Consider the following 24877-nt stretch of genomic DNA (forward strand, 5'->3'; position numbering starts at 1 on the left):
GCCCTCACTGTGTGCCAGGCTCTGAGTGTTTTAAATATTTTAGCTCATTCAGTCCTCAGTCTACTGAGAGGAGTGCCATTACTATGCCCATTTTACAGATGGAGAAACTGAGAGGCCAGGGGAGGCCAGGTCCTCCAGCTGGCAGGTGGCAGAGTGGGCTGGAGTGCAGGCCATCCAGCTCCAGAGATGTTTGTAACCATTTCCCTGCCTCTCAGGCATGGAGGCTGAGGATGGGGATAGGGTGGGGGAATCATCGAGGGGTGGAGGCGGAGGGAAACCATTCCTTCCTGTTCTTATCCCAGTCAAAGGGAAGGGACCGTGAGCCTAGAAGCCTAGGAATCCCAGAGTCCTCCATCCTGACCCATTTCTGCCACTGAGCAATAAAACAACTCCTCCTCAGACCATGAGAGATAAAAGTGCCTGCTGGCTGGGAGGCCAGGCCACTCTGTGCTGTCTCAGGCTGGAAGGGGAACAGAGCATCCTGGAATGTTGTTTCTGGAAGGCAGCTCCAAGCCCATGCGGTCCTGTGGCCTCAGTTGACAGATAAGGAACCAGAGACTCCGAGTTCCATGATTTGTCCACAGTCATGTGACTGGTTGTTGGCAGCAAGTAGAACCCAGTGCAGGAATCCTGTGGCACAGATGGCCTTGATGAACTCGATGGACCTGGGCTTCAGCCCTAGCTCTGCCTCCTAACAGCTGTGCCAATTCAGGTCTCTAGGGCCTCAGTTTCCTCATGTGTAAAATTAGGATGGTGGCCAATGTGGTCACTAAGGTTGTCTTCAGTTGCTAATTCCACTCTTTGAGGACTATCTGTGCATTTTAATTAGAGCGTGGGAACACCTAATCTCCCATTACGTAGATAAGCAATTGCTGACCATCCACCCCCCCCACAACTTGGTTTTAACCACGCTCTTTGCTCAAAATCAAGGGAAGTAATGTTTTCTCCTTGCATTGTAGATAATCTAAGCACCACAGTGCTAATGTCCAACAGCTTTGTTTCTTGGCTGGCCAAGGACTCTGTGGCCATTGCCCCCTGCTCATCTCTACCCACTCACTTCCCATCTATTTTCCAAACTATCTGAGTCCAAATGCTTCCCATAACATGGCTGCTTATCTTCTTGGACCTCTGGGAGCTGGATGAGGCCCATGTCTATTGGAATGTGAATGAAAGAACTTTACCAAACACACAAAAGAGGACAAGAGGATGCGGGCCTCAGTGTCAAGGCTTATTTATGCCAAGCTATTGAGGGTTTTTTGTTGGTATTTGGCCTCTCCTCCTCCCCATGCCTCAACCCCAAAGAAAACATTGTGCAAGTTGAAACCAAGAGAAGGTGGTGACTTGGGAAACTGTCAGGAGCCCAAGGAGAATGTGGATATCATGTGGTAGCAGAGTCCGGGTCAGCCTCGGTCAGGAGAGGCTTCATGGTCAGAAGCCTCCGAGGTCCCAGGCCTGCCTTAGGATGAAGTGCCCCCTGTACACTCTAGATGGTCTGGCAAAACCTTGCTTCATGAAATACTGGGTTCAAAGTATGCATCAGGGCCGATTCCACAGATGTGATACTGAAAAAGTGAATCCACCCTTCATTTTGAATGTTACCATTCAAAGGAATGTCTAGAGCTTTTACTAAAGACTCTCCAGGCTGTGGTGGTCTGATAAAGGGGTTGGAGGAAACAGGGCATTTCCATGTTGCAGCCTCAGGAGAGGGGCCTGCACAAGTTACCTCAGAGTTGTTTGCTGACCTAAGATGAGAGAAAGGACACAGGTCTCCCTCAGGGTCCCAGAACGGAGCAGCCCTAACACAGTCCCTGTCCTGGGCCTGAGGACTGGAGGGCCAGAAAAGTCCTCCAATCTCTTTTCTAAGTCTCACATTCCAAGTGTATCACCCTGGAAACCAACTCCAGTTGCTTAAGGCCCCATCTCCATACTGAGTTCAGACATAAATAGGAATAATACCAGCTAACATCAGGTATGATTCTAAGAGCTATGGCATACATTGAATCCTTACAACACTCATGCACAGAAGGTACTGCTATCTGTAGGATGACTATGTAATTTATTGTCCAAACCAGGACATTTCTGAGAGTGAAGTGGGAGAGTCAACCAGCTAGAATAGCAAGACAGAGACATATATCAGGGATGTGCTAGGCAAACTGGGACATCTGGTCTTCTTAATTTTCACCATTTTACAGCTAAGAAAACTGAGCCCCAGAGAGGTTAAGTAACCTGTTATATACCTACAAGCTTTGACTGTGGAAGGAGCACCATCTCCAAAGTCCCCACCAGGAAGCTCCCTGTCCTGCTCCACCTTTCTTGCACGCAGGCTGCATAGCCTTTGCTCCACACACACCCAGTTCATCATCTCATTGCTTGTCCTTTCACAGCCCTCAGAGCAGGGCTCCTATTGTAATTACAAATCTTGTCTACAAATTTCTCCCTTTCCCAGCACGTCAGCCCCTGTCATGATCTGCATTCTTGACTTAAAGGAGGTGGCACTGCAGCTGGATCTTAGAGGACAAAGAAAATCTCAAGAGAGTAAAGAGAGAAGCGGGAAGGTAATTCCAGGCAGAGAGGAACAGCATATGCAAAATCAGGGAGGTACAAACAACAGACTTGAGTCTAGAGAGCCTAGAAATTCAATATGGCTCTAGCATTAGATGAATGCTGGATAGTAGTGGGCAGAAACAAGGCAGGAGAGGTGGGCTTGGACATGGCGGAGGGTCTTGTAGGCCAATCTTAGAGGAAAGGCAGTTATTCAGAAGGCGGATTAACAGGGCTCAAAATTAAGGAACCACTTTCCACCTGAGGAATGCGGTATTACTGATATATTTTTAACAGGCTAAGGCATAGATGGTCCCTTTCTACCAGCATCAGCCCCATTCCTTGACCATACTCCAGCTGGCTGGGTTCCAGGAATGGGAAAGGTCACCAAAGCCTGGCTTGATGTACAAAGTTCACTGCCTTGAATGCAGTACATAGCCAATAAAAGAGAAATGGAAGATCAAATTAGCAGAGGAACAAACTCAATGACGACAGGACTCCCCATAAGCCACGCTTGGAGTCTTCACCAATGTGGGTCTTGAGTGAAGTTTGATCTAAAAACTATGCTTGCTGAATTGTCTTGGATTAAAGACAGAATAGGTTCATTTTTGAATAACATGTGTTTCATGTCTACTCACTTTTATCTGTTAATCATTGACTTTATGTTCTTTGTTACATCCTTGGGCCACTTTCCCATATCAAGTTACAGCAATCACAGCTGATGGCAACTGGGTAAACATGACCTGTCCCCTGACTTACCACCTGCTCCTCTGAATTCACATGCCCCTTGCGTTTGAAAATCTGGAGAACGTTTGAATGCCTTCTTTGCTAATTCAATTACCTACTGCCTACTTGGAACAAGATAAGTCCCCCTTCTGCTGTGGGAGGCTGAACGTTTACCACAATGGCTTTGGTGATATTAATTTTAGGACTCCAAGGTTTGAAATAAAAACTATACTCACAAAATGATAGAGAGATAATACGAAGTGGTTAATTAGGCTGATTTAAGAAGTTTACCACTAGAAAGATAAATAAGAGCTCCATATTTTCCATTCAGCAAAAAGTAAACTGTGATAAGCAGTCTTTCACAGGCTTACAGAGTCCTTTACGTTATGCCTTATGTTAAATTATGTTGCTATGATATACTATTGAGTGTTTCTTGGTATTGACCAAAGAACAGTAAAAGATGACAACATTTTAATAATAAATCCTAAGACAAATCCTTTCATGTATCACCATTCACTTCAAGACTTTGTAATAATGAAAATTATTTCAATTAATTCATTTCAAGAATAATGTAACAACAGAAGAGGTGGATGCTCAAAGGCTCCATTTATCTACCCTGATTTTTTCAGTTGCAATGACACTATTTAATGTAAGAGCAGAGAAACAGTGATAGCAATGTTGGGTAGTTCCTTATAGAGGACATGCCTAGCTTTATGCTACTACTATATTTGAAAGGCTGAGAACACAATTTTTGTGTGAATGCATATCAGTTATAGGTAGGGGTTCTCAAAGGCATCTTTTGGTGGACCCTTCTGAAGTTATGGATTCTTTTGCTTTATGAAAAGGGTCCCTTTATTTATCAGTTTAGCAAGTCCTGATTTTCTGATATTTACTTCTGCATGTAGCTAGAGGCTCCAACGTGTTCACAGAAGTAGACAAAATGGAAAAGCACTTTGATTTCTGAAGAAGAAAAGCACTTTGAAGATCGCAGCAATACTAGGTAAGTTCACAGGAGGTTCTAGCTGTGGACAGTCCCTCCTAGCCTCAACCCTCAAACGAAGAGCCATGCTCTCTTTTTGAACTGAAAAGGGTAAAGGAAAGCATATAACAGCTATCCGTGAATAACAGCCGCTGCCAAACCCACAGCCTTGGGGCTGGAGCGGGAGGAGCAATAAGTTTAAGAATGATCCAGTGTCACTCAATTCCTAGAAAGGGAAAGATAGTAACTTTAAAAAGCCTGAGGAGATCATGACTTTAACTCTACTCTAATTGAAAATTATCTTCTAAATAAAAGATTTGCTTCCCCATCCCTTTAAGGCCATCACCCCTGTAAAAAGTTGTATTAGGTGCGAAATGTCAGGGTGTTCCTGAGACCAAAGTTGTAACCGAAAATGAAGGGGCAAAGCCTCAAAAGCAACATTCTGGAGGAAAGGGAGAGCACAATCCATTGTACATTTTTGACCTCTGTATGAGCCCACCATCATTTCATTAAAATTCTCACTTCTTATGATAAAAGCCAATTTTTTTTTCCCCACCAGCTCTAGGGTTTGGCTAAAACAATGGCATTCTCTCCCCACACCCTCTTCCTCTGGGTATGACGGGCCAACATGCTGGAAAGGCATGAGTGCAGCCAGCCAGGCTCCCCTGTAAGACAATTCCTTTACATTCAATCAGAGAATGACGAGTCCCCCAGATGAGGCCCGTTTCACAAGCATGGGGATGGCCTTTTACTGGAGTTAAAGTGATGCAGATGGGATGTAGTTTCAGAGACGCAGTGACACAAAAGAATTTCCAGATGCAGGCAGATTCTCTTCAGCAAAAAAGCGAGACATAAATATGTTATCTGAGCACTTGACATGCATGCCAAAAATGTTTTCCTTCCATAGATAATGAAACATTTTGGAAGCAGAAAGGTCTGTTGATTTGGATAATAAATGAGTCAGTAGCCCCATATGGGACACAACACAGTCCTTGGAGTTGTATTGGTTTATTTAAATTCCAGTTCTAGCTCTTGCACCCATCTCTGGTAAAGAACAAAGCTCATGTCCATCTTACGTTAAAGGACAAAGTAGCAGACTTATTCACTGAGTTATCTCTGCATTTATTAGATATAGTCCTCTATTAGTATTTTATCAAAAGGTAAATAATCATTTTCCGGATGCCATGTTTCATGTGTAACAATCTGTTTAACCTCTTACACTGCTTGTCTGAGAGTATAGACAGCAGAGCAGTGAAAAGAGAACCCTAAATGTCATTCATTAAGTCTAAAGTTTCAGGACTTTCATGGGAGGCCTGAAATGAGCTTTTGGTCGTAAGCGTAGATTGTGGAGGAGGAGTAAGTAAAGTGGGCTCCCTGACAGCAAGGGAGATAATTACTTCCTAGTGTTGGACAACGTGCAGAAAGTTCCTTTTGGTCAGAAGAAACTTGGTGTGTCTGTCAGAAAGGCGTTTTCCTGTTTTTGTGCTTCCGAAGTGTACACAATTAGTCCTCGGCAGGTTAAATGAGAACCATGTGTTTCTTGGCAATGACCGATGAGCTGTTTATCCTCAGCGAGATTTCCTGTTATCGACTTTGGTAACAACCCATCACCCCTGCAATGACAGGGCCCTGTGTCATGCTGCTTTTAAGGAATGAAAAAAAGACTGAAGGAAAGTAAACTGCATAATCACCAACTTTTAAGGCCTATTCATGTCAGAGACCAGAAAACCCCAGGCATCCAAGCATCAGCATCCCAGCCGGCCTGCACGCCGCAATGAAGGGTTAATGCTTCCAGATGTCAGAGCAGCCGTGAGCACAAGACCCTCGACTCCTTGATAAGGCCGGCGCCCTCAGTCAGCGGGAAGACAGCCCTGCTGCCTCGCTTCCTTGGCTCTGTCCACATGGGTCAAAGGGCAGCCTCTGAACCACACTGTGCACGCACAGCCCCGGCTGAAGCTTATCCCCGCCTTCCAGACAGTGTGTGTCGAGTGTAAGCTGTGCAGAGAAACACACACACTTTCTCCCTCCAGCCAAAACTAAAATTGACCCAAGAACCCAGGAACGTAACTCTCGCTCCAGAATTCAATCAGCCATCTTCCCCCTTTTAAGTGTTTGCCTTCTGTTGAGGAAAAAATACTGAAGCCAACCTAATCCTGACCCATTTCAGGAACTTGACTATTCAGCTCACATTCAGACATGGGCAGAAAGAAGAAAAAGAAAAAAAAAATGGTTAGAAGCCATTGCTGAGATCAGCAGACTTGGGGGGTGTGTGTGTGTGTGAAAGAGAGAGAGAGAGAGAACACGTTTTCATAATATCTCTGGCCAAAATTTGTGTTTAAGTTTGCTCTTAGAAGCCTTCATTTCTGATAAGTGATTCAGCTCCTTATTTCAAAGATTTACCTTCTTACTTACTCCCACATTGAAATTAAGGCAACCTCTGCTGTGGGTTAGGGAAGTTGTGAAAACATCTCTACCTGGGGATTTCAATTCAATGCAAATTTCCCGAGTTCCTAGGACATATGAGGTGCTCATTAGACAGCAGGATGTAGAGGTGTCTAAGGACACAAACCCCATCCTAAGGCAGAAAGAAGTATTTGTGATGGTGATACTAAAAAAGTCAGAGAAGTCCATTCTTTCATTTATATGAACACATACTACGGTCCAGGCATCAAATGCTGAGGACACACAGAAAACAAGGCGGCCGTGACCTTTACCGTCATGGTGTGTTTAATCTTGTGGAAGAAGACAGACAACCAAAAATAGTAATTTCAGATAGTGGTAAGTGCAATGAACAGAGAAATGGGACAGACAGTTGGTGGGGGTTTGCAACTTTAGCTAAGGGGGTCAGGGAAGACCTCCCTGAAGAGGCAAACTTTGGGCTCAGACCTGCATGATGAGAAGGAGCCAGCCATGCAAAGATCTGGGGGAAGAGTGTTCTTAGCAGAGGCAGGTGCAAAGGCCCTGAGGCACAACTATCTGGAAAGGCATCTGGGAGGGCTTGATGAAACAGAGGATATGTGAATCAGGTCTTGAGGAGTGACTGGGCTTTCTACAGCCAAGGAAGGGAGAAGCCATTAGCAAGGTCAAGAGGCCTAGGGAAGTGCATGGTGGTAGATCAGCAGCCTTCATGGTCTGGAGTAGCTGGAAGACAAGGTCAGGGGTGATCTTGGGAGTGGAAGATATTATAGAGCACGGCCTGGAAAGGCAGGTGGGAGGTCATGCAGGGTTTTGGACCACCTGGTTTTGGCCATTAAGATCTCCTCATTGATCTTTTTAGAGAGAACCTCAAGGTGTCTCTGAGAGTTACACAGAAAAATTATTAGGAGTAGAAGTCGGCACCTTTTCCAATGGTAAACCAGGTCTTCCCTGCCTGAGTAATAACTGTTTTTATTTATTTGGAGAATACGGAGAGAGCAAAGAAGATGACCTAGGACAGGAAAAGAGAACTAAAAGACTTGTGATCTTTTCTGGAAGAGAAGAGGGAAGAATGACTAACAGCTCAACCTCTCCATGGAGGGAGCTGTGCAACTGTTTTCCACTTTAGCTCAGAAAAGGTCAGGGAAACTAGAGCATGAAGAATCGAGAATGGTCATAAAAAAGGAGATTAAAGGGGTAGCAGAATGGCTTAACTGGGAGAACTTGCTGGAAACATGGTTCTGTTGTCCTGGGGAGATGTCTCGATTGAATTCTGTCCAGAGGCAGAGACTTGGATCCCATAATTCCTCAAACCCACCCCAGGGCCGTAAACTCTCCTGCTCCTGGAGGGGGTTTTCTTCTGCTTTTTCTTCGCTTTCTTATAACATAAGCTGTATTAATAACAGTTAACACCACATGACACCATTTAAGTCACAGGATATCAAGGAGAAGAATGGACACCACCCAAGGACTTTGCATCCTGGGGGGCAGTGGGGGGGTGTTTCTAAGCTTTGAATTCTCGTTAGCAGGAACCTTCCACCCAGGATGAGTGCTCATTCGGCTCAGGGTAAACCCTCAAATTTCGACGGAAAAAACTGAGACTGAAGGAGGGGGAAGAAAGCAGCATGTGTTTGCCATGGGGGAGAGCAGCAGACATTGAGGGGGGGGAAAAAGTGAGTCGTTCATTTTGCTTTGGGTTATTTGCTGGGCACCTCTAAAATGCCAGGCCTGGCCTGTATGCAAGTCAAGTCTTGGCCTCCAGCAAGCCTGCTGCAGGAGAGACTTCTTGTTGCGATTATCCTCCAAGCATAACTCAGCCATAAAACCCAGGACTTTTCTCATGTGAAAGGTGCCTTAACCACCATCTGGCTTTAAAAATCCGTGTTACTGTCAACTGCTGTTGCCAGCGAAATAAGTGATTCACTTTGTGGCAGAAGGCTCCCCAGAGTGAGTGCTAATGAGCACACACACAGAGACTCCTGGATGTCCAATCGGGACACCATGCAGGGTCAGCATAGGCGCTGGCATTTCAAAGGAGAGAAACTAACTAGGGCTAAAAGCAAGGAGAAAGAATTCTCAGGAAACACAGACTTGGCAAGGCCTTCAGGTGCAAAGAAGATCACATTACAAACTCCAGAGACAGCTTGGGTCCCCTGACTCTGAATGAAGGTCTCAGTGAGACCTGGCCCGACCACTCTACTTAAAACTACCACCTTTCCCACTGTCAGCCCCTTGCCTTTTTCTCCATAGCATTTACCGTCATGTAATATACAATGTGTTCTACTTATTTATTACTTGTCTCTCTCTACCAGGATGTAAACTACATGAGGGCTGGAAATTATTATTTTTTGTCCGGTTTGTTCTCCATGGTAACCCAGTGCTTGGCATATGGTGGGTGCAAAATACTTGCTGAAGGAATGAATGTATGGATAAAAAAGTCCTCACAACAGCCTTGTAGGGCAAGGACTGTCATCACCATTTTATAGACGAGGAAAGAGAAGCTCGGAGAGATTTAAGAAACATGCTTTAGACCAGGGCTTCTCAAATATTAATGTGCAAATGAATCACTGGGGATCTTGTCAAAACACAGATTCTGAGTCAGCAGATCGAGGTGGAGCCTGAGATTCTGAATTTCTACCTTTCTAACTTCCAGGTGATGCTAATGCTGCTGGACAGCTATATGTCCAGACAAAGGGATGTCACGAGGCCTTGGACATGGCCGTGCAGTCTAGTGGTTAAGAGCAAACACCACCAACTTAGCCACTTCCCAACTCTGTGACCTCGGCCATCCCTTTGTGCTTCCGTTTCCTCACTAAATTATCATGAAGGTTAAATGAATTTGTCCAGGCAAAGTACTTGGTAGAGTGCCTCATCTGTAGTAAGTTCTAAATAAAATTTTATTATTACTAGTACTTTTCTTAGCCTGAATCTAACAGTTTCCTCTCAGAATCCTAACAGAGTATTATTATTTTCTACTTCATCAAATAGGAAAAGCCTACATTTATGCTGAGAATGATGACAATCCACATCTACTATAAAAAATTAGAAATTTTTGCAGGATATATTTTGAGGCAGGTTCCTCAAAGTGGAATTGTTGGGACTCATATTTTAAATTCTGATAGTTACTATCAAATTGCCTTTCACACCAACAGTATGTGAGAGTGCCTATTTCTCCTCATTTTAACCAACTGTGAATATTAACAGCATCGCTTGACAAGCAGTTGGAGGGTCTGCACCTGGCATCCGAACCAGCAAACCCCAGGCCGCCAAAGCAGAACGTGTGAACTTAACCACTGCGCCACCGGGCCGGCCCCTCATATCTGTTTTGAAAGAATTTTCATATCTGTTTAAAGAATTTCATATCTGTTTTCAAAGTGAGTTTGACCTGCAGCTTCCACTTACGTGTGAGTGCCCACTCTCTATTTCTGGTTTCTGAACCAGGGTTACATTTAGTTTCCTAGAATGAGTTCTTCATCTTTTTCTACTCTCTGGAACTGCTTATATAACACAGAAATTATCTGTTTCATGAAAGCTTGGAGGAACTTGCCTTTAGAGCTATTTGGGTCTGGTTTCAAGGCATAGCTCTTTGACTCTCCTTACATTGTTTTCTAAGGTAATTGGTCTAGTTGGATTTTCCTACCTCATGCATTTCTTTTAGTTTTTTTATATTTGTGGGGATAAAATTGTGAAAAGTATTTAATGTGAAATGAATTAAAAGTATTTAAAAATCTTCTCCATATGAATGTAGTTCTGTTGTCATTTCTCGCGTAGTTTTTGGCATCATCACTTTATTTCTTGATCAAGTTTGCTATAGGTTTATCTATTGGACAAAAAAAAAATCCATCTTTTAGTTTTATTGATGTAAAATACTTTTGTTACTGTTACTGTTGTTTTCTATTTCATGATTCTAATTTATCTTTAATAATAACTTCATTTTACTTTCTTAGAGTTGAGTTTATTTTGTTGTGCCTTTTCTAGCCTTTTCATTTTTTAAAACATTAGAACCTGAGCTAACATCTGTTGCCAATCTTTTTCTTTTTCTTCTTCTCCCCAAAGCCCCCCCCCAGTACATAGTTATACATTCCAGTTGTAGGTCCTTCTGGATCTGCTATGTGGGATGCCACCCCAGCATGGCTTGATGAGCGGTGCCAGGTCCGCACCCAGGATCCGAACTGGCAAAACCTTGGGCCGCCAAAGTGGAGTGTGTGAACCCAACCACTCAGCCACAGGGCCAGCCCCTCTAGCCTTTTTTTTTTTTTTTGGTGAGGAAGATTGGCCCTAAGATCTGTGCCAACATTCCTCTATTTTGTATGTGGGATGCCACTACAGCTTGGATCGATGAGCGGTGTGTATGTCTGTGCCCAGGATCCAAACCTGCGACCCCTGGCCACTGAAGGAGAGCGTGCAAACTTAACCCCTATGCTACTAGGCTGGCCCCCTCTAGCTTTTATGTTGTCAATTTAGCTCACTTATTTTCAGTCTTTTTGTTTTCTACATGTAAGTAGAGAGATTTTCCTCTTGTAGGTTTTGTATACATCCCATTGGTTTTGATATGCATAAGCTTTCCTTGTCTTTCATTTCTGGTTTGTTCATCTCTTCCTCTTTGATTTCTTCTTTATCTAAAAAGTTAATTAAAATGGTGTTTAAAAATAACCAAGTAGAGCTGGCCCGGTGGCGCAGCGGTTAAGTTTGCATGTTCGGCTTCTCGGCGCCCTGGGGTTCGCTGGTTCGGATCCCGGGTGTGGACATGGCACTGCTTGGCAAGACATGCTGTAGTAGGCGTCTCACATATAAAGTAGAGGAAGATGGGCATGGATGTTAGCTCAGGGCCAGTCTTCCTCAGCAAAAAGAGGAGGAGTGACAGTAGTTAGCTCACGGCTAATGTTCCTCAAAAATAAAAAAATAAAAAAATAAAAAATAAAAATTACCAAGTAGTTAGGTTTTTGGTTAGTTGTTTGGCTAACGTTTTGTCATTAGCCTCTAGGTTTATTGCATTGTAGTCTGAGGATGTGGTTTGTATTATTCTTTTTAAAATTCTATAACGATTTTTTCGTGGCCTTATACATGGGTAATTTGCAAATGTTCACATATGTTTGAAAAGAATGTACATTCCCTTATTTATGTACTAGGAACTCTACTAATTGCCCAATATCATTAGTTTCTTCAATCCTCACAATGTGAGGTAGGTACCACTATTAGCTCATTTTACAGATCACGAAAATAAGCTTGGAGAGTTTAGGTAACTTCCTCAAAGTTATCAAAAGCGGGTAAGCAGGGGAGCACTAATGACACCCAGCTATTCTGACTCATTCTGTCTTGCTCTCTATTTAAGACATCCCAATTGCCAGCTGCATTATTCAAATGCTCATTATTTTATGCTTACCTTTGTGATGATTTTTGAGGAACGTGTATTAAATTTTCCTGCAATGATTGTGACGGTGTCAATTTCTCCCTGTATTGTTATCAGGTATTGTTTTCTATGTTTCACAGCTGTGAGGTTGGTTACATAAAAGTTCATTTATATTACAAATTCTCAGTGGACTGTATTTTTAATCATTGTGAAGTATATTTTTTTGCCCTGTTTAATGATTTTTTTTGCTTCGGTTCTGTTTCATTTGCTATTAACATCGTTATACTTGCTCTCTTTTGGTTAGCACTTGCCTTGTCTTTCTTTGAATGCCTTACATTATGGGTAACTTTTAAAAGTGTGTCTCTTAAAAGAAACTTATATTTGAATTAAAAAAAATCCAATCTGATAGTCTCTGTCTTTTACAGGGGCATTTAATTCATTCATAGTTATTTTGATTATTGATATATTTGGATTTATTCTTGCCATTTTATTAATTTTCTTCATGAGATCTTTCTTTTAAAATTCTCCTTATTGGTTTTGATTTCCTACATTGTTTTTATTCTTCTAAGCTGCCCTTAAAATTTTTAGTATTAAACTTTTTTATTTTATCAAAATCTTGAGCTAATTGGTACATAAACTCTCCCCCTAAAACAAGACAAGAATTTTGCAATTCCAGCTTTCCTGCCTAGTTCTAACTCTTATACTGAGATCATCTGGGATTTTCATTCCAGATTGTTACAAAATAATGGAGTAACAAGTTTAACTGGCTTTTTTTTTTTTTTCAGTCCTTTTGCACTACATTTTTGGAAAATCCCTCAAGTTCCCAACCCACTATTTTATTCTTTTATATCCATTCTACTACACAGCTTATATACTGAGGTTTTTAACTTGAATGATCGAAATTCTAAATGTACAAAACTCTAGTTTATTCTGTTTCATGGAAACAACGTCTCTTTGCATCTCTTTGAAGACACCTATCCTGCTTAGTCTAAAATCTTCTGTTTGCCTTGTTATTGCACCCTCTGCTATTAGTTCTTCTTTTGATAGCCATTGGTGCCTCTCTGTCCTGCTGTTGACGCTCCTCATTTAGTGGGTGATTCTTGGTGGTGTGCTCATCATCTGTCTGTTCTGTTGACCGAGTCTACCTCTGGTGATTGGGGAGTGAGCCACACTCCCAGGAGGGATGTCAAGTACAGTAGAGAGGGAAGCACGTGAGTCTTGGAGTCAAACAGCCCTGGATACAAACCCAGCTCTATGACTTACCAGCTGTGTGATGTTGGGCAAGCATTGAGTCCTCGTTCCTCAACTTGGGATAACGACCTTACCTTACAGAGGTGCTGTGAGAACTAAATTTGACAGCACATGAAAAAGGCTATTAAAGCCACAAGACAGCAGTAAATGGTATTCATTTTTTTGTTAGTTATTCAGAAGAAATTTTTCTTTCTTTAGCCTTTGATTAAATGCGATCGATTTGATGATCAGAACACCACTCTCATTAAGAAGCTTCCCCAGATCATCCTTGGGGAAAACAAGCCAGCCCTCCATTTCTAAGTTTAAGCTTCTGGGTGGTCACTGATCTCTTGGGTGCATCTTTTCTTCTTAGGGATATGGATATCCTTATCACAAATTAATTGAAGTTCCCATATTAACTGACTCATTTTTGCAGAAATTAGATCATGGGCAGCCCTGCCTGGTGCATACATGGAGGGGGGACAAAATTTTATAATTTAGTAAGACATAAGTCTTGCCACCAACTTGGATATTCTAATGGATATTGGTATTAATATCATATTGACATCAATACCCTAATGGCATCCAATGGCAAAGTTATTGATGTCTCCTTGGAAAATTATCCTTCCATCCCACCCAACTTTAATTCCCAGAAATCAGGTCAGTTCTTGAGAATCACTGTCCAAAAGCAAGGGCAGAGCAACCCAGAGAGGTAAATCTTTCAGATGATTTTGCAAGAAGAAGAAAGAATAGGAGGACATTCATTTCACGTCTCTTCTAGATTAACACTACAGTTCTTTGAAAGACCCAGTACTATCACCTGGAATAAAGTTCCAGGCCTTCACTCTCTGTAAGCCATCATTTATAAGTTTTTCCTTTCTTGCATATTAACAAGAGCCTCCCCCTGCAGCATTAGAAAGCTGCTCACAGACAGGTTTTCAGTGTCAGCAAGTGAAGCTTGAGTCCTGAGACAAACCTCCCATGAAACTTCACACACTGTGAGTAAAACTTAACTTTGGAGCAGGACCACCACCCAAGTTGCAAAGGCCTTCCCTTCATGAGCCATAAAGCTTGTGACATGTGCCAACTTGGCCCTCTCTTAGACTGGGCTCTGCATAAGGCTCCTCTCTGCAGAAGGACTACAACAAGGTGTAGCCCTTACATTTGCTAGGCCAGTTCCCATCAAGCTGTGTGAGAGAAGCCATATCCTTAGTTGAAAAAGGAACCTTCTCTAAGGAGCAAGTGGCTATGGCTTGCCTCACATGGGCTGTCTGGCTCATAGAAGCCAGACCCTGTGGCAGCATGAAGGTCATCTGCTGGCAACGTCCAAGACATACGGTTAAACAGCCACTGGTAGCAGGGGGCCTGGCCTTCCCCATTCCTAAGTGAGGAGAAATGAAGCTGCAGGTCCACGAGCACACACAGATGACGTACTCCACCAGGAGTGACTAACTTACCAACTGTCACAGGAAATGACTGTGGTCTAGTGCCACCTGCCACGGTGCCAGGTATCTATCTCTGCATACTCTGGAGAAAGTGTAGAGAACTGTTACCTCCGCCTATCTGTATAAGAGGCAGGCAGAGAGAAGGGAGAACCAGATACTGCCTCCAACGCACACTTACACACAGTGACCATTCCTTCTGTCTGGAAAGTTGTCCTTTTCACCTGTTCTTCTGGTGAACTCCTACACATCCTCCAAGTCCTGATTTGAAGAGCCTGCTTCCTGAAGCATTTCCTGCCCCCTCCCCAGGGTGGGCTTTGTACCTTTGTATCATCCCCGAGTCTGGGCATACCTCCATTATTACTTTTCTTACATGGTATTGCAATTACATTTTATATATCTGTCTTCTGCCAAGACCGAATTTCTGGGAGTGCTGTGTGACTTATTCCTCTTCTCAGAGCCTGGCACATAATAGCTGCTTGCTCTGCCAGTGTTTGCAGAATAAATCAAGAATGATTTATTATTTGTAATGATTTTATTGTAGATGGACTAGAGAAGTCTGCCATTCTTCCTCCCTCTCTCACTCTCTCTATTATTTTCACTGTTGTTCCAACTTGGCTTCCTGATGGATACTATGTTCACAGTGGTTTGCCCACATTTTTCCTGTGTTGTGGGAAGTCAACGTGTCGGGTAGGAGGCAATGGAAATTGACAGTCTTTCCTCAGACCACCACCATGGCTCTGTTTCTAAATAAAACACAAGCAGAGCAGAGCGGGGCTCAAGACATTTGCTACAAGGAAAGAAGATCATGAACCACAGCTGGAAGTGTAAAGTGGTCACACTTCATTTAGGCTCTCTGTAAAAATCTCTACCATGTAAGCAAAGGCACTCTCCACTCACAGGCAGCTGGATCTCAAGAAACCACTGGAAGAAGACAAAACACTCTATGGTGAAACCTGGAGGCTGGTCCATCCCGCACAGGGATGCCAGCTGCAGCCCCAGAGACACCTGAATGAATTCTGAACCAACAGTTGGAAAACTGTGCCATAGCTCAGGGCCATAGGTGGGGTGATGGCCCAGGGACCACGGGGCCAGCAAGCCCACCCGCAGCATTCTATACAGCTGATGACCACAGGCACTATGGATAACAAGGGCACCATTACAGGGAGAGAAACAATCTGTGGGTCCCATGGGGTGTGGCGAAGGGTGACAGATGGACCTTCCCTCAATGCCTGTTATTTGCCTCTGGGCTTCAGTTGGCTTAACAGGTAGTTGGCGCCTGGCTGCTCAGTAGCCTGTCCAAGACTGGGGAATGGTGGTGGCTGAGAGTGGGAGAGGGGAGGGAATGTCATCAGGCCTCAGGGTCACCTCCTGGTGCCACACAAGGAATGAGTGCTGATTTTCCCTAATAGGAGTGAGTTCCACTTGCACCAAGCCATCCAAATCCCCAGAAGGAAAGCCCTGATCTATTCAAAGTCCCCAAAGGCCAAAGTGGAGGATGTCATGGCATTATGAGCCACACCTGACCCAGTGAGAATTCTCAGCCCCTGCTGAGCAAGGGAGGGGCTGAAGCTGGCATCTTTGCTGAGCTGTGGGAGGCCCTTGCTCTCAGCCCTGTGGGCTTTATAGTAGAGGGTGTGCTCCCTATGAAACAAGGGCCTCTGAAACAAAGACCTGGGGACTCTTGCCCCATCACCGCATTGTGTCATGCAACAGCTTTTATGTTTCTAGTCTCATCATCACTCTGGTCTCCAGTGATGACTGCTCATAGGAACACAACACTTCACTACTAGCTTAAAGAGATTTGCCAGCAAATTTGATTTTTCATACCATGAAAATGCTGTAGGCCTCTGACCACAAGCTGGCACATCCAACTGAAGGCTTGGCCATCCTTGAGAATTCGGTTACAAACTTTGTGAAAATTTAAATACAGTTTTGAATATCCAAAGGGTTTGCTTCTGAGAACTCAAAGAACGGAATGCAGCCAGCTCACACCACTTGGGTTTTTGAGGGTCCACTCAGCAAAACCAACAGTCAAGCAGTTCCGCAAATCTTCAGGAAAACCACTTTTAATGCCTTCCAAGCAAGCCAGCTATTTATAAATGCATTCCAAAGTCCTTTCCAGTGGCTTTTCCTTGGTTCAATGATTAGTAAAGAGAAAAAGGGGCGTTCTGAGATACCTTCAGAATCTGAGTGACTTAAATTTCCTGTGTTAGTCAGTAAATAATTTTGTCCACATGGAAAAAATTCTCTCTGCAACACTATAGATGTTTGTGTGAACAACTCTTAGAGCATGCTCCATGAGGAGAACAGTCCTAGACAGTGGGGAAAAGGTGGAGTAGTTAGTATGATTAATAATATTTAAGTGGATAGACAGGACCATGTGTGATTCAGTAACCTCATGCTGAGTTCAAACCATAGTATGCTGTTGGTACAGAACACTGGGGGCTTTTCTTTTGCTGTTTCAGCAGAGCTCACACACATGGGCACTTTATGGAACACGAATGGAATATCATGAAGGATGGAAATGATTGAGCAGGCAACTCAGGAGGGCTGACCCATTCTACGTTCAACATTTCACATGGTCCAGGTTTTCAGCCCACATGACCCAAGAGGACAGCAATGCCAGAAACCATTACTGCCATCACATAATGCTTTCTGGGCTTCCTATGGGCAGCATCCTCTTCAGTTGTGGGCTCAGATATGTCACATGCTGTGGGCCTTTCTGCTCCAGTTTTCAAGCTATCAACGGAGAGATGTCCGTATGTCTGGTTAGCTGTTCCTCACGTGCCCATATAAGGAGCAATGATTCCATGACACTCTCAACATGGACTGCATGTGCTCTCCTTGTGTGCTGACTCTCCTGAGCTTCACGCACTCATCCTTCCCAGGAGGAATGGCCCTCACACCCAGCCGCTCGAGACTCGAGGCACTCTGAGGCAATTTTTATCAGTATAAAACTTTTCCTGAATTCACGTAGAAAGAGAAAACAACTCTGTTTTATGCTATGGATTTTTTTCTTTCAGTCCAAATATACTTACTGAACGTATATTATATGCCAAACATTGCCTAGGCTGTAGAGATAGAGAACAGCAGTGAGCAAACAGATAGAAATCCCTGTCCTTATATTGTAGCGGGACAGGAGGAGACAGATAAATGGGTCCAATAACAAGAAAATATGTCAGTTGGATGAGGGTGATGGTGAAATATGAGCAGAAAAAGGGGATGAGGAGTGCTGGGACAGAGGCTGGTCAGGGAGGTCTCACCGAGAAGGTGATAATTGAGCAAGCACCTGAAGGAGGTGAGGGAGGAGGTCATGTGGTTATCTGGGGGAAGGGAGTCCTGGGTAGAAGCAAGATCGAGTGCAAATTTCTGGAGGTGGGAGAGTGTCTGCTGTGCTCTAGGACCAGCAAGGAGGGAGTGTGGCTGGAGTAGAGAGAGTGGAGAAGAGGAGGAGGAGATGAGGTCAGAGAGTGACAGGAGACAGACTATGAGGCCAGCTGAGGTGCTAGAAGAATATGGGGGGTGGATAAGCCACTGGAGGATTTTGAGCAGAGGAGTGACATGACCTGACTTGCATTTCGGAAGGCTTGCTCTGCTGCTGGATCAAGAACAGACTACAGAGGGGCCAGGGTAGAAGCAGGGACACCAGTGAGGGGGCTACTGCAATAGCCTGGATGACAGATAATGCTGCCTTGGACCAGGGTGCTGGCAGTGGAGGGGTAAAAACTGGCAACATTCTGATTTGTTGTGAAGGTGGAGACATTAGGTTTTCTGATGGATTGGATGCAAAGTACGGGAAAAAGAGAGGAGTCAAGGACGACCCAAGGTTTTTGATTTGAGCAACTGTAAGGACTCAGAAGCCATTTGCTGAGATGGGGAAGGGCATGAGAAAACAGGTTTGGAAAGGTACCACTGAGAGTTCAGTTTTTGGTAAGACTGAGATTCCTGTTAGGCATCCCAGGTAGAGATAGCCTGAAGGTAGTTGACTATCAAAGCCTGGAATTCATGGGAGACATCTGGGCTGGAGAGAAATACCTGGTGTCATCAGCACAGACTGAATATAAAGCCTTGAGTGTGGGTAAGATCTCTGAGATTGAGCACTAAAAAAAAGGAGACCCTAGGCTCTGTAGAAGTTGGGGAGATGAGGAGAAAAGCCAGAGGGAAAGGAGAAACCGAGTGAATGTGATGTCCTAGAAGCCAAGGAGAACGTCTCAAGGAGGGGGGTGGGCATGATCATAGGCTAGTTATCAAGCTTCTCTTGAGACAAAATCATCTACAATTGACTTAGAATCAAGTAGAGTTGCATGTTCTGCATATAAACTTGAGTTTCAACCTACACTTGTATCGCATGAATTAATCCTTCATCCCTCAGGCATTAGTGGCCCTTTGAGAATCTTTATGATGCTGCGGATCTTCCCTGCAGAAAAGTGCATTCAGATGCACACAAAACGGCAGACAGTTGCTGGGGGTTCCCGAAACCAGTCTGTCTATCCCAGAAGTCAGGTTCATAACCAAACCTTGCCCACCTCCAAAGAGCTCTTCTTATGGCATTTACCAAACTGTCTCAATGTAGAAATTCAGGTGTTGCAGGCCTCCTGCTTCTCCAGATATGTTTCCAAAGGTTAGAATGATCTAAACTTTCTAAACAAGAACTCACCACCATCTCCTGGACATGAAACATCTCTGCACCTCCAGATGACAGTCGATTGGGGAAAGAGATGCTAACAGATGACCCAGGAAGGGTGCTTGGCCCAGTGTTATAGACCTGTGGGTGTGAGAGACACACAGCAAGTTTTAATAAAATACAGATCTTCATTTCATGTCACGCAATACATACTCTAAAATTCTTTGAAGTGATACACAGAGACTCTAGGGCTTGGGGTCTAGAAGGTTATGACCTGAAGTAAAGTGAAATATCAAATGATAAAAGATTTTAATGAAAAAGAATCCTTCTAATATGCATTTTAAAAATCCCAAACTTTCAAATTACCTTATTCTCTTTTAGCATTTTTTTGTCTCCTTCCTGCTAAAAATTATGTTTCTTTTTACATATCTAGAAATTTACTCATAGACTACTATACTTGGCGGGAATTCAGACAATCGAGTCTAGTGGTTCTCAAACTTTAGCATATAGCAGAATACCCAGACATACTTGCTAAAACACAGACTGGGGGAGGGTCATGCCCAGAGTGTCTGAAGTAGGAGGTCTGGTGGTAGGGAGGTGGGGCTGAAGGACTGGCATTTCTAAGTTCCCAGGAGATGCTGATGTTGCTGGCCCAGGAATCAGACTTCGAGAACCACTGATCTGCACCAACTCCTTTCCTTGTGCAGTTTGAGATAACTGAGATCCTCAAAGACAAAATGAGTTGTCCCCAAACCAAATGATCTAACTTACAGAAAGGGCTGTTTTTACTACACTATCCAGGTGTTTTGGTTTCTCCATAACTTGCAGCTAATCACTTGCTAATATTGCTCCGTGACATCTGTGCACCTCTTTCTGTCCCAGCCTTGATCCTGTAAAACTTCACCATCTCATTTCCCCACTGTCCTCCCTATTTTCTGTCTCTAGCAGCCCATCATCTCCTGAGAAATAAGAGAAAAGATGGTGGCTACAAAGAGACCGATAAGAGAAAGGAGATAGAGCAAAGGCTGAACATGAAACTCGAGGAAGAAATGGAAAGTGAAGGAGAATAAAAAAGATGAGTAGATATGTAAAAACAGAAAGCAGATTAGTGTTTTCCTAGGGCTGGTGGTAGGAAGAATGGGGAGTGTGATAGGCAGAAGAATGGCCTCCCATAGTTGTCCACATCCTAATCCTAATCCATGGAACGTGTGAATAGATTAGGTTACACAGCAATGGGGATTTAAGATTGCTAATCAGCTGACCTTCAAATAAAGAGAGCATCTTAGATTAACCAGGTGCATGCAGTGTAATCACAAGAGCCTTTATATGGGGAAGAGGGAGGCATACCCGGAGAAAGACGCAACCAGCCATTGAAGATGAAGATGAAGAGGGCTGTGAGCCAAAGAGGCAGCTGCCTCTAGAAGCTGGAAAAGGTAAGAAAACAGGTTCTTCCCCAGAGCCTCCAAGAAGGAAGGCAGCCCTGCTGACACCTTGATTTTCACCCAGTGAGACACATTTTGGACTTCTGTCCTCCAGAACTGTAAGACAGTAAATTTATGTTGTTTTAAGCCACTAAGTTTGTGGTGACTTGTTATAGCAGCAATAAGAAACTACTTCAGAGAGTGATTACTAATGAGTATGGAGTTTCTTTTTGGGGAGATGAAAATGTTCTAAAATTAATTATGGCGATGGTTGCACAATTCTGAATCATACTAAAAATCATTAAATTGTACACTTTAAATGGATGAACTTCAAGGTATGTAAATGATATCTCGATTAAGATGTTATTTACAAAAAAAAAGATGGGTAGGAGCAAGAGAGAGGAAGAACTGAAATGCTGCTCAGTGGCCTGGGGACTAGAGAGAGAATTCAGGGATTCAAGGCATCTCTGAAGTTGAGGTCAGAAGGGCAGAGCCAGGAGATAGGCTGGAAATCTAACCAGGTCTTCACACATGACAGAACGTATAAAGATCTAACTCCAGCCAGCTCTTCCCTAGAAAACAGTGTTTTCGCTTTTTGCAATAGTTGGTTCTGCTTCAAAGAACAGACCAAAAAATGATAGAGTGGATGAGCAGTTGTTGCCAACTCTTGATTCGAAAAGAACAAAATTCACCAAAAACAACAACCCAAAGACACAAGAAAAGGAAAGCATATCCAACCACAATTGAAACAACTAATTTGAAGTGAAATGTGAGAGCAGAGAATTGAAAAGCAACCTATTGACATGTCTGGGAAATCCCAGTTAAAGCATGAGTCTGGGGAGGAAAGAAGAAAATGATTTTGATTTGCATTATTTCACTCATCAGAGGCAGACAGATGGGTAAACTTGTATTACCATATTTATTTATTTTTAACAAATGTCTTAATGTTTGATTCTTTGCAAGTGTTCTTGTGCAACATCTGCATTATTTTTCATCATTTTTCAGGTGAGGGAGATGATTAACTTGATGCCAAAAAAAAGCGCCTATCAATGGTTAACACATTATGATGTCTCTCTTAAGGGAGCTCTGATGAAATATAAAAACCAGGCCCAAGACTAGTATTTCTGCCTTTCCTCCATCGGCATTTGCAGTGAAGTCTTTAAACAATTATGTTACTTGTTGAATAACAGCTTTTAAAAGACACAGAAAAATCTCTTTATATGGAAAGTCTTGCGCTCTTCTTCAACAAAGGCGCTGCCAGAAAAAGGAAACATAGCAGAGTTTTATCCATATTCATGACCCCATCATCTCCATCTCTTGGTCATTATCACCATCAACCTGGTCAGTGGCCTTTCCTGCAGGATAGTCATAGCAATGACAATTATACCAGAAAATGAGTTGTCAGAGAATTCTCAAGGAATCTGTCAGCTTTGCTAACACAAGAGGATCTCCTTCTAATCAACGACACACACTATCCATCTTTCAGACCCAGCCAACTCTCTTAATCCTGAGTGGAATGCTATGTACTTCCTCAGGCAACTGATAATCAAGAGGTTTATCTAAGGGGCATGCCAGTCACTCATTCCCAAGGTGATTCTCTAGCCTGTATCCTATGTCAGGTCAGATGTGAGGAAAGCTCTTTGTCTGAATACCAAACTTTAAGGTCCCTGTAAAAACGCTTTCAGAGAAACATGACTTAACCACATGCCCTCAGATTTTTCTTTTTTTTTCTCTGAAGGTGAAAAGAACATTTTGTATAACTGCTATTCCTTCTTGCCTCCTCCTTTCAACACCTATACTCACTTCATTACATGGTTTGTGTCACTTGAACCTTTCTAAATAATTTTTTTTTGACTGTATCTTTTATTGTAAGACATCTCAAAAACTACAAGAGTAGGTAAGTAATTAAAATGAAAGGGATTTAAGTAAGATGAAATAACTCCATCTGGTCTTTATCTAGTTTCTGTCCCAATTACAAAAAGCAATGGAGAAAAATAAACTAATTCTGAGAAGCCATTCAGAAACACAGAGGTCAGATTCACAGCAATCACCTTAAGGTCTCAAAAGCAAGTCTAACCACATCTTTCCCTTTTCCCCTGTAAATCAAGCATGGGATGTGACAGCTGGGGCTTAGCTGGTTGGGAGGCGCATCCTCTCTGAGCTGGGGACATGTGTTACCCATCATGGTTTTGGAGTCTCTTGCCTGGCAGAACGCTTTGGAGAGAGGAAGACCATTGTTCGGGAGAGCCCACAAATGTTTTACTGTCTTGTTCCATAGACCCTCACCCTGCCATTATTTGTCATCCCCTCAGTCCACCTAGGAGTGGCCACAGGGAAAGAAAATAATAATTATTTGGCCACAGCAGTGAATGCCATACCAGGAAACCATCTTCTCCCTGGGGAAGGAGGGAGTGGAGGCAGGGGACAGCTCTGGGAGCTAGAACTGGAGAGATGTGAGATGTAGATTACGGTGTACTGCAGGTGAGGTAGACCCATCTTCTTCTTCGCTTTATCCACAGGTCCTGGCAGGGTGCTGAGCCACACAAGGATGTCTAGTCAATGCCTAACCCATGCTGGCCCCAGCCCTGCCTCTCCCTGCTCTGGGCCCCGCAGTTTGTCCTCTCTGGCATGGGCCTACATTTCCCTGTGTTTGTCAGTTGAGGAGAATGGACTGGATGATACTGAGGTCCCTCTAGCTTTACATTCGAAGATTCTCATGTTGAAGAACGCTGGCCTGAGAATCTGTACTTTGGAGCAGGGGTCAGCAAACTATGGCCTGACGGCCAAATCTGGCCTGCCACCTATTTTTGTCCAGTCTGCAAGCTAAGAATGGATTTACATTTTTAAATGGTTAGAAAAAAATCAAAAGAGTAACATTTCATGACACATAAAAATGACATGAAATTCAAATTTCGGTGCCCATAACACTTTTGTTTATGTATCGCCTCTGGCTGCTTTTGCTCTATAGCAGCATAGTTGAATAGTAGCTACAGAGACTGTACGGCCTGCAAAGCCTAAAATACTTACCCTCTGGCCCTTTTCAGAAAAACTCTGCCCATCCCTGGTTAGGGAAGGAAAGGTGTCCTTCAAGATGTGCACAGTCCACAGTGAGTGGACCTGCGGGAAACGACGCTTCTGTGCCCGGGGAGAGCCGGCCACTGCTCTGTGAGGGGGCAGCACGTTTCCTCCCATGAGGAGTTTACAGTGCCCACACTGCTTTGCTCCCATGAAACTGCACTTCTGACAGGCTGTCCCTCTGTGGGAGGAGTGGGCTCCTGGCTGAGTCAGCGTGGGGAACCCCGGGAGGAAGGGGACAGGGCAAATCCCCAGGACTGCCCTGTCCATAATGTGAAGAATGATGAACAACTGAAAAGAGTGTTTGGGGCCATGTGGGCTGGGATGTCGGTCTGGGCCTCAGCACCCAGAGGGCTTCTCAGGGAAAGCTGGTGGTCATCACACAGCTCTCCTTCCAGGTGTTGAAAAGCAGAGGGGTCTACACAGCAGAGTAATAGTCAGGGAGGGGATTAATTCTGTGTGTGGTTAAAGAAAACACATACACACACACACACACTACACTCGAGCCAGTCAGGCTGGGAGGAGTTTTTCCTGGAAGAAGCCTGGCCCTTTAGCTGCCTTTCAATAGAAAACACCTCCTGTGGGCGCCTCTGTTGGCCCTCGTGACAGAGACAGTCTCCAGGGGTGAATACCTGAAGAGTGACGTTGAGGGGCTGGAAATGACATTCCAGGTCGTCCAGCTCAATGAAATTGGATGCGTCCACAGACTCGCCATACACAAAGGAGGTTGGAGACATGATCCTGAAAGAGGAAAGCATGAAATTGGTTATCCTAACCCATGGTCAGCACCCCATGGCCACTGCTGTCCTGAGAACCCAAATACTGTCTCTATTCAATCCAGAACCTGGCTCCCTCCAGCATCTTCCACCAAGTGCTTCCTTTCTGGAATTGTTACTTCTTTCTCCTGTAAATGGACGTGGCCAGACCTACACTTTCTGAACAGACATTTCCAGTATTGTCTTCTCCTCTTAGGTCAAATCAATAAGCTCCTTATACAAATATGTTCTGGGATTACATTTCTAAAATGAAGAGGAAGACAATGGTAGCTTTGATTTTAGTTTTTAAAAACTG

General features: G+C 43.7%; 1 protein-coding gene across 2 annotated transcripts in view; it reads right to left on the bottom strand.

Annotated features, from left to right (window-relative positions):
- The window catches only part of ITGA9 (integrin subunit alpha 9), a 331203-nt gene that overhangs the window by 39528 nt on the left and 266798 nt on the right, over positions 1-24877 (bottom strand). For both annotated transcript variants that reach the window (XM_001489074.5, XM_070237987.1), the window contains exons 22-23: positions 24439-24547; positions 19344-19451 (exon numbers count right to left, since the gene is read on the bottom strand). In XM_001489074.5, coding sequence (XP_001489124.4) covers positions 19344-19451; positions 24439-24547 — 217 coding nt within the window. The remainder of the gene's footprint in view (positions 1-19343; positions 19452-24438; positions 24548-24877) is intronic.

This window comes from Equus caballus, chromosome 16, assembly GCF_041296265.1.
Source record: "Equus caballus isolate H_3958 breed thoroughbred chromosome 16, TB-T2T, whole genome shotgun sequence".
Taxonomy (NCBI): Eukaryota; Metazoa; Chordata; class Mammalia; order Perissodactyla; family Equidae; genus Equus; species Equus caballus.